The 9,427-nt window shown below is 47.3% G+C and overlaps 1 protein-coding gene across 9 annotated transcripts in view; it reads right to left on the bottom strand.

Moving 5' to 3' along the window:
• The window catches only part of LOC103457091 (heterogeneous nuclear ribonucleoprotein Q-like), a 10,946-nt gene extending 2,407 nt beyond the window's left edge, over nucleotides 1-8,539 (bottom strand). For 4 of the 9 annotated variants that reach the window (XM_081602189.1, XM_081602190.1, XM_081602191.1 and 1 more), the window contains exons 1-10: nucleotides 8,361-8,539; nucleotides 5,996-6,173; nucleotides 5,606-5,724; nucleotides 5,320-5,541; nucleotides 5,075-5,251; nucleotides 4,863-4,998; nucleotides 4,584-4,789; nucleotides 3,343-3,492; nucleotides 3,148-3,269; nucleotides 520-1,058 (exon numbers count right to left, since the gene is read on the bottom strand). In XM_081602189.1, coding sequence (XP_081458315.1) covers nucleotides 520-1,058; nucleotides 3,148-3,269; nucleotides 3,343-3,492; nucleotides 4,584-4,789; nucleotides 4,863-4,998; nucleotides 5,075-5,251; nucleotides 5,320-5,541; nucleotides 5,606-5,724; nucleotides 5,996-6,173; nucleotides 8,361-8,363 — 1,852 coding nt within the window. In that variant the 5' untranslated portion in view covers nucleotides 8,364-8,539. Of the gene's footprint in view, nucleotides 1,059-3,147; nucleotides 3,270-3,342; nucleotides 3,493-4,583; nucleotides 4,790-4,862; nucleotides 4,999-5,074; nucleotides 5,252-5,319; nucleotides 5,542-5,605; nucleotides 5,725-5,995; nucleotides 6,174-8,360 lie in introns of all 9 variants that reach the window. The other 5 variants (XM_081602193.1, XM_081602194.1, XM_081602195.1 and 2 more) reach the window with 3 other exon arrangements.
• Between the last annotated feature and the right edge of the window lie 888 nt (nucleotides 8,540-9,427).

Here is a 9,427-nt window from a genome sequence, read left to right as displayed (position 1 = left end):
TGTACACGAGTGTGTGTATGTTTATTAAAGCAGACAAACAGCAGAGAATACAAGCCGAACAGGATCCTCTGGTTCTTCTCAGGAACAACACACGCAATACAAATCGTCATTTCAGCGCTTTAAATACATGTTTAGGAGACAAATGCTTGTTGCTGTTAGCTACTCAAAACATGGAAACCAGAGTGTAAAAACATACAGAAAGCTTGAGCTGCAGCACAAAACTGCCTCTAAAAAACGGCCTTTAAAATGGTCAAAACAAAGGGAAGAAGAAGAGCAGTTCGCCAGAAACAGGTGGGGGTGGGGTTATGTTTGGAGTCCAAGCTGATTTTAAAATATGTACAGATGTTGCCAGATGTCACCAATTTGGAGGAAAACCTGCAGGCAACCAATCAGAGTGAGTCTGTAACCAGCAGCGGTTTGTTTTAGAGCGCTACTGGTTTCACTGGTTTCACTTCCACTGCTGCCCAAAAGAATCCTGATAAAATTCCTGGTTGTCAGATTTGTACCCGGAATAGTTACCAGCATGGTCCCCGCCATGGAGCGGCTGCTGAGCAATGGGTTGGGAGCCCCAGTTCTGACTACTGGTCTGGCGGCGCTTGGAATCTGGCTGGCTGTAGCCGTCAGCTTTCCGCTTTCCTCCCACATTTCCACCGCGGCCGCCCCGCGCACCACGTACCCCGCCGCGCCCGCGCGCCGCCACGCCTCCTCTTGGTCCGCGCCCGCCGCGGCCCGGCCCGGGCCCGACGCCGCGCTGCGAGAAGCCGGCCCGGCCTCGGGGCGCCCCGGAGCCGCCTCGACCTCTGACCGGCGAGGCTCCGCCCCTCGGGCCCCGGCCGCCGCCCCGCCCCCGGCCCGGGGCCTGGAAGTCGTCGTAGCCGTAGTAGGGGTCGTCGTAGCCGCCGCGGTAGTTGTGGTAGTCGTAGCCGTAGTAGTCGTAGTAGTCCTCGTAGCTGTAGTAGTCCTGGGGGAAGCCGTAGCCCCCCCGGCCGCCGCGGCCCCGCCCCCTGGAGGGGGGGGGCATGTGGGGCTGCGGCGAGTAGTAGTAATAATCATCATACCTGCAGGAGGGAGACAGGGCAAAGGTCACACAGAGGACCAGTCAGCATGGAGAGCGCCACCTGCTGCTCAACCCGTCCTGACCAGAACCAGAACCAGAACCAGTCTGACCAGAACCAGAACCAGAGGAGGTCCAGAGAAGGTTCTAAATGTCTCCACTTATTAGAAATGAAGCTGAATGAATCTCTTCCTGTCATTTTGGATCAGGATGAACGGACCAATCAGACGGCTCCTGAGTGAGCAGTTTAAAGTCTGATTCTATTCAACTGTTTATAACCGTCTAAAATACTGTTATAACTGTTTATTACTATTATCTATTACTGTTATAACTGTTTATTACTGTTATCTATTATTGTTATAACTGTTTATTACTGTTATCTATTATTGTTATAACTGTTTATTACTGTTATCTATTACTGTTATAACTGTTTATTACTGTTATCTATTACTGTTATAACTGTTTATTACTGTTATCTATTACTGTTATAACTGTTTATTACTGTTATCTATTACTGTTATAACTGTTTATTACTGTTATCTATTACTGTTATAACTGTTTATTACTATTATCTATTACTGTTATAACTGTTTATTACTATTATCTATTACTGTTATAACTGTTTATTACTGTTATCTATTACTGTTATAACTGTTTATTACTGTTATCTATTACTGTTATAACTGTTTATTACTATTATCTATTACTGTTATAACTGTTTATTACTATTATCTATTACTGTTATAACTGTTTATTACTATTATCTATTACTGTTATAACTGTTTATTACTGTTATCTATTACTGTTAACTGTTTATTACTGTCCGTTTCTAACTAGAGTCTAAATGAGAAGCTGAAGACAATTAGAGACTGACAGCAGGAACCCAGAACCGGACCAGGAGGTACCAGATCACATGACCTGGGACCTGTCTAACACCTGGGACCTGTCTAACATGTGGGACATGGTGGGACCTGTCTAACATGTGGACCTGTCTAACATCTGGGACCCGTCTAACATGTGGACCTGTCTAACATGTGGGACATGGTGGGACCTGTCTAACATGTGGACCTGTCTAACACCTGGGACCCGTCTAACATGTGGACCTGTCTAACACCTGGGACCTGTCTAACATCTGGGACCCGTCTAACATGTGGACCTGTCTAACATCTGGGACCCGTCTAACACCTGGGACCCGTCTAACATGTGGACCTGTCTAACATGTGGACCTGGTGGGACCTGTCTAACATCTGGGACATGGTGGGACCTGTCTAACATCTGGGACATGGTGGGACCTGTCTAACATGTGGACCTGTCTAACATCTGGGACATGGTGGGACCCGTCTAACATGTGGACCTGTCTAACATGTGGACCTGGTGGGACCTGTCTAACATCTGGGACATGGTGGGACCTGTCTAACATCTGGGACATGGTGGGACCTGTCTAACATGTGGACCTGTCTAACATCTGGGACATGGTGGGACCTGTCTAACATGTGGACCTGTCTAACATCTGGGACCTGTCTAACATGTGGACCTGTCTAACATCTGGGACCTGTCTAACATGTGGACCTGTCTAACATCTGGGACCTGGTGGGACCTGTCTAACATGTGGACCTGTCTAACATCTGGGACCTGTCTAACATCTGGGACCTGGTGGGACCTGTCTAACATGTGGACCTGTCTAACATCTGGGACCTGTCTTACATGTGGACCTGTCTTACACCTGGGACCCGTCTAACATCTGGGACCTGTCTAACATCTGGGACCTGTCTAACATGTGGACCTGTCTAACATCTGGGACCTGTCTAACATGTGGACCTGTCTAACATCTGGGACCTGGTGGGACCTGTCTAACATGTGGACCTGTCTAACATCTGGGACCTGTCTAACATCTGGGACCTGTCTAACATGTGGACCTGTCTAACATCTGGGACCTGTCTAACATGTGGACCTGTCTAACATCTGGGACCTGGTGGGACCTGTCTAACATGTGGACCTGTCTAACATCTGGGACCCGTCTAACATCTGGGACCTGTCTAACATGTGGACCTGTCTTACACCTGGGACCCGTCTAACATGTGGACCTGTCTTACATTTGGGACTTGGCAGCTTGTCTCTGGGCTTTCCTCTCCTTCCTTTTCTGATCAGGCGGTTTGGCAAAAACTATTTCGATGGGCTCTCCCTCCAGCTCCGTCCCGTTCAGCTCCTCCAGCGCCTGCAGGAGGAGCAGAGTTTCATTCGGCCGTCCAGTCGGAGACAGGAAGCGTACGCCGGGGCGTGGCCGGTACCTTCACGGCTCCGTCCCGCTCCTCGAAGTGGACGAAGGCGTAGTCTTTGAGCTTCTTCACCCGCTCCAGGTTCCCAAACTGGCTGAAGGATTTCTCCAGGATCTCCTCTGTGACGCCGTTGGCCAGGTTCCTCACAAACAGGACCTTCACCTGCAGAGACAACGTCCGGATCTTCAGTCTGTTCTTCCTGCCACTCAACTTTCAGCAGCATTCTTCGGACAGCCTTTGCTTCAGCAGTGGTTTCTGTAAGTTTCAAGCTGCTTTAAGACCTTTTTGATTTGAATATGAATGTAAAATAAGCTGAAGCTGATGTAATAACTCAGGAGGAAAACACCATTTATTTCAGCTGTAAAGCTACCAGATGTTTTTAGGGCTGTTGTAAAGGAATATTTTACTAATCTATCGATTATTTTACGATTAATCAGGTAATCGGATAAAAAAAGATCAAATAAAACATTGGTAAATCTAACATAACAGTTTGAGATTCTCTACCAGTTACTTTTCTGCACTTTAGAAAACTAACCTGTAATAATAACGACTCACTTTCTAAGTTAACCTGAAGAAAAGTTATACAAAAATCTGAATAATATTCACTGTAATAACCAGGAGGCTCACAGAAAGCCTGTCTGTTGTGAGCAGGTCATTATGAAAATGTCTCCAGCTTTTGGTTTGATTCATCTCCAGTTTAACAGATGAACTCTGACCTGGCCAGACATTTACAGCTTTGTGTTCATGTGACTCGTCACACAGAAGTTAGCTGCAGCTAATGTAGTTAGCTCCTGGTAATATTAGCTGTAGCTAATGTAGTTAGCTCCTTGTAATATTAGCTGCAGCTAATGTAGTTAGCTCCTGGTAATATTAGCTGCAGCTAATGTAGTTAGCTCCTGGTAATATTAGCTGCAGCTAATGTAGTTAGCTCCTGGTAATATTAGCTGCAGCTAATGTAGTTAGCTCCTGGTAATATTAGCTGTAGCTAATGTAGTTAGCTCCTGGTAATATTAGCTGCAGCTAATGTAGTTAGCTCCTGGTAATATTAGCTGTAGCTAATGTAGTTAGCTCCTGGTAATATTAGCTGCAGCTAATGTAGTTAGCTCCTGGTAGCCTTGTTAGCTCCTCGTAGTGTTAGCAGCAGCTAATGTAGTAACCAGCAGATCCGATCAGGTGAGCTCACGTCAGCAGGTTTCAGGTGGGTATTTTTTTAATCTCGCCTTCATCTCATTGAGTTCTGGGTTTTGACTCACCTTGGCCATAACTTCCGGGTCGGGGTCCTCGATGGGGTCGGCCCACTCCACCGTCACCAGGTTGCCCCAGACCTTGACCTTTCCGCTCATGAGCCGGCGACGGGCCTGCGCCGCCGTTTTGTGGTCTTCGTACTCCAGGAAGCAGAAACCACGGTTCTTCTTCTTGTCGTCGGGTTGGTGGTAGAGGATGACATCACCGAGACCCTCTGGACGGACACAGCAGAGCTAAAGGTGAGGTCGGGCCGACCCATCAGAACCGGCGCCGTGAGCGCTTCTTACCTGTGACTTTAGAAAACTCCTCCACGATCTGCTCCTTGGTTTTGCTCTTGGGAATGGAACCGACAAACAGCCTGTTGTTGGCCACAGATATGCAGACGCCGATGTGTTTGCCGGGCCGGATCTCAAAGTTATTGCACTGGAAGAGAGAGGAGAGGTTCTGGTACCGGGACCGGCTGGGTCTGTGCGTGGCGTGCGGCCTGCGGCGGACCTACCAGCTTCACCGCCTCCTGGGCGGAGTCTTTGGCGCAGAAAGTGACGAAGGCGTAGCCGCGGTTCAGGCTGCTGAGCGGGTCCATCATCAGCCGCAGGTCCCAGATGGGCCCGGCCTTCTCGAAGAGAGGAACCAGCTCGTCTTCGAACAGATCGCGGGGAATCTTCCCCACGAAGATCTGCGGGGAGCGGCAGCCATCAGGAGCGGGGCCGTTGCTAAGCAGCAGCCTGCGGGAGGCGGGCCTACCTCTGTTCCCACCGTGGGCTGCGACCCGGCGTAGACGGCGTCCGGCGGCGGGCCGCCGTACTTCCTCTGGCCCGTGGTGACGTCCAGTGTGTAGCCGGTTCTGTCCAGCAGCTCCCGGATCCGCGCCTCGTCTGGACCTTTGGAGGCCGGAGACACTTTGGTGCCCTGCTTCTCCCGCTGCCGGTACGTCTTCATCACCCCGCACAGGAAGGCACTTTTATTCTGGAGGAGCACAGACCGGTCAGACGCCGCCGCTGGCTCCGCCCCCTCGCCCAGGGAAACTCACCTGAACGTGGGACAGGTCGCTCTCCTTGAACTGGACCAGAACCTGCATCGCCCCGTCTTCGTTGAACTCCTTCAGAGCCTCCAGGGCGCGCTCGTCCAGGTCGCTGTGAGCCACCAGGCCTGCAGGGTCAAAGGTCAGATCAGGTCAGGATCCACAAACATCTTTTAGAACTTAAGTAGGTCAATTTGTCATGTCAATCCATCGACTGTACCAGTGGAGGTAAGAAATACCGCCACCTGCAGGTGGGAGTTGGCATCACTGTACCTGGATGTTTTTGAACATTTTGAACACTTATGGAAACGCAGACAGCGTGTCGGTGATGTTTCCTCCTCCAGAGCAGCTGTGTGTGTGTGTGTGTGTGTGTGTGTGTGTGTGTGTGTGTGTCCTGACCTGCTACATAAAGCTCGTCCAGCTTCTCGGCTACTTTCTGCGACAGGCCGGCGTCCAGCAGAGCCTGGAAGTGTTCGGAGCGGGTCACCGTTGCCGTGGTTTCCATGGTTTCCATGGTTTCCATGGGCTCCTCGGTGCCGTTCCCGTTCAGGTGATCTGTGGCCAAATCTGCAGACATCTGGATCGAAGCGACCAGAAACCTGTCAGCTGTTCTGTGACTTTAATGTTTCAGCCTCCAGTTTTAGGATCATCATCTGCTTGTTATTTATTTATTTGTTATATTTAGTCATTTTGAACTTACCACTCTTATATATTTTACAAACTTTGTGTTTATTACCTAAGATGGAGCAGCTTTCAACAAATAAGCAATTCCCCCTCGGGGATCAATAAAGTCTATTCTATGATTTGATTCAGAAACTATTTTTCCATCCAAACTGTCTAAAGATCCAGTTTAAGTGATGAGAGGAAAACAGGTCTAACCCACAAAGTTCCATCAGTTTATATTTAAACAATATGGGTTTATGCCTGTCGCAATAATCAATAAATCAATAAATCACATGATGAATCATGAGCTCAGTTTGCATTAGCATGACTTATTGTTGTTCTCTGGATGATGAACTTTTTCTTCTGCTGCGTTGCTGAACCGAACCACAAAGTTCTGGAGAACCAGTTTCACCTAGAGGTCAAAGGTCAACCAACAGAAGGCCTGACTGTTGGCTTAATGCTGGCAGGCCGTCCCATCAGACATTATGATAATAATTCATCCTTCACTTCTGGTTAGTGACAGAACTGCAGCAGATTTATGGCCTAATTAAAGGCCGCCAGTCAGAATCACTTCAGTCCTCAACGTGGCTCATAAATCTGACTTTTAGTTTTATTTCTAATAAAACATTCATCCAGCTGCAGCTGTGAGGTCAACATCTGGGAGGAAGAGCCGCTCCTCTTCATCAGGAAGCACAAAACGTTCAACAAGATCAAAATCCCACCTTATTAAAACCTGCAGCTGGAAGAAAGACTGATGAGATAAAAAAGCAGAAACATTTTGACCTGAAGCTGGATGAAAACTTCACCTTTTCCTGCTGCCAAAACAAATGATCAATACAACCAGCTGCTGCTAATCACATCATCCTCCCCACAACACCAGGCTGTTCGGACTGATTACATGAAGATCAGCAGAAATCAATGAAAATGCTCCAATATTTACTTGTTTTCATTACAGATGACATCGATGTGCTGCACTTTACTTCATGGATAAACTTGCTTCATGTTAAAGCCAGTCTTCATGTTTCATACTGTGAAGTTTTTCTATTTTGTGTTAGTGAAAATGTAGAAAATAAGAGTGAGTGAGGTTATTATTACAAGAGACTAAACTGATATGCATACTAAGTACTAAAAGGCAGAAACTTCAAAGATCGCATGTTTGTTGACACAAATTATCCCCAAACTTTTGTTGTCTATGTTGCAGCCATATGACAAATAAACCTGATCTTAGTGTCTTAAAAGATATTTTATTTTTTGAACAATTCATTTGACAAAGTTTTGTTAAAAAAAAAACCTGTTTTAATATGAAAATGACAGGCTGACCTTTTAATCCAGAAACCTGTAGTTAGTGATATTAGGAAGCTTCATTCTGTAAATTCTTGCTCTGTTGTTGTTTTCAGCCAAATTAAGGTCAAAGTTCAGTCCGGATCCCGTTTCAGTGAAAGCGGCAGGATTTGCTGTTCAGCATTTTCACAAACGGATCACATTTCCTCAGGTTTACATCTTGTTATTTTGGAACTGGTTCAACGTAAAAGCGAGGTCTCCATGACAACAGTATCAGATCACCTGGACTATTTACCGCTGCTCTCAACGGGCCAATCAGAGACCGCCTCTGGAAGTGTGCTCGGAACAAACGGACTGTTGGCGCCACCGTCCTGTTTATAATGTTAGAAACTGAGCTGTCAGTTCATTAAATGTGTTCTCTGCACATGATAACTGAAGCCGAACCTGTTCAGCACAGAAACCAACATGTATCCATGCTCTGCCAACAGTTATAAACATTTGTAACAGCTAAACTGAGCGCTGGAGCAGCCTGCAGGTTTCCTCACAGCAACACGCTGTTAGCCGGAGTTAGCCGGCAGCGCAGGCTTCTGTAGGCCTCAGCGTTACAAGCAAACGTCTTCATCTCCTCTTCATTATAATGAGCTTTTATGTAGCTGAAGTTACCTCATGTTCTCTGGCAGTGTCACTTTACTAGAGTGGAACCGTTTCACCGCTTCAAAATGCCGGTTAGCCATCAGCAGAGGCCGGAGCGAACAGCATCCACCACCGGCTCTAGCTCGACACCCCACCCTCCAAAAAGCAAGCCTTTCCGGGTACATACCATGCGGATCTAACGTTGAATGCACGATGCTGACCCGCTGTGGTGTTGGTGGTCCGAATTAGGGAGGAATACTGACCCTGGTGATGTTCACTTGGTTTCCTTTTTTCACCCCGGGTTAGAAAATGGCGGCGAGGTAAAGTCCCGAGGTTCGCTTCTTCCCTTTTAGAGAAACGGGGTTTCTGAGGGGGGGATTCAGGGGCTGCTCCGATTTCATTCATCTGGGTTACGGCGGGAAACGGAGCCGGTAATAACTCTGACATCACTGTATACACCAGTTAGTGTAGTAACGACTCACTAACACATAGTTAATGTATAACTCATGCTGTAATAAAAGAGGGTGACATGACTCAATGGTCATAAATAATAAGGTCAAAACGCGTAATGCACCATAATATCACCCACCAAATGGTAATAATAGTAACAAAGTTACAGACAATGATTCAGTGAGGATGGTCAGGGATCCCATGGCGCGGTGGTCCCCAAGCTGCGGCCCCGCAGCCATGTTTGGTCCGGACCCCCTGAACAATACCAGAGAGCATTCAGATTGTTTTTCATATATTGTATTTTCCGGTTTATATGTTGGACTTTTAGGGAACTGCTTGACTTTTATGTTATTTAATCAGTACGGTTGTTTACGGTTGTTTGCTAGCGGTAGAGCAGATGAACACACGTGTTTGTTATAAACGCTGCATTCCAGGTTTCCCCTCAATGGAATATATACTAGTCAGTCCCAGTGACCGTTTCACTAACGGTTTTTACCCATGTGCTTTCTGGGTGAAAATGAATCGAGAAACCAACCCCCCTTCCGTCCCCCCGTCAAAAATGACCGGCAGCGCAGGTGATAAACATGAAACACTCCTTCTGTTACAAACTGACTCCGGCCCCCACCATAGAAGGGAAAAGCTATGTGGTCCTCACAGGAAAAGGTTTGGGGACCCCAATTCACCCCAATCCTTCCAGTAATGTAGACAGACTCAAAGTCAGCTTAATCTGTTCCAATTCCCCTAGGCAAGTTTATCTAGCATTTAACTTTGTTCTTCATACCAAAATATGTGAAGAAACATCAA

Source organism: Poecilia reticulata, chromosome 21 (genome assembly GCF_904066995.2).
Source record: "Poecilia reticulata chromosome 21, P_reticulata-male-v2, whole genome shotgun sequence".
In the NCBI taxonomy this organism is placed as follows: Eukaryota; Metazoa; Chordata; class Actinopteri; order Cyprinodontiformes; family Poeciliidae; genus Poecilia; species Poecilia reticulata.
This window is presented reverse-complemented; position numbering and strand designations above follow the sequence as displayed.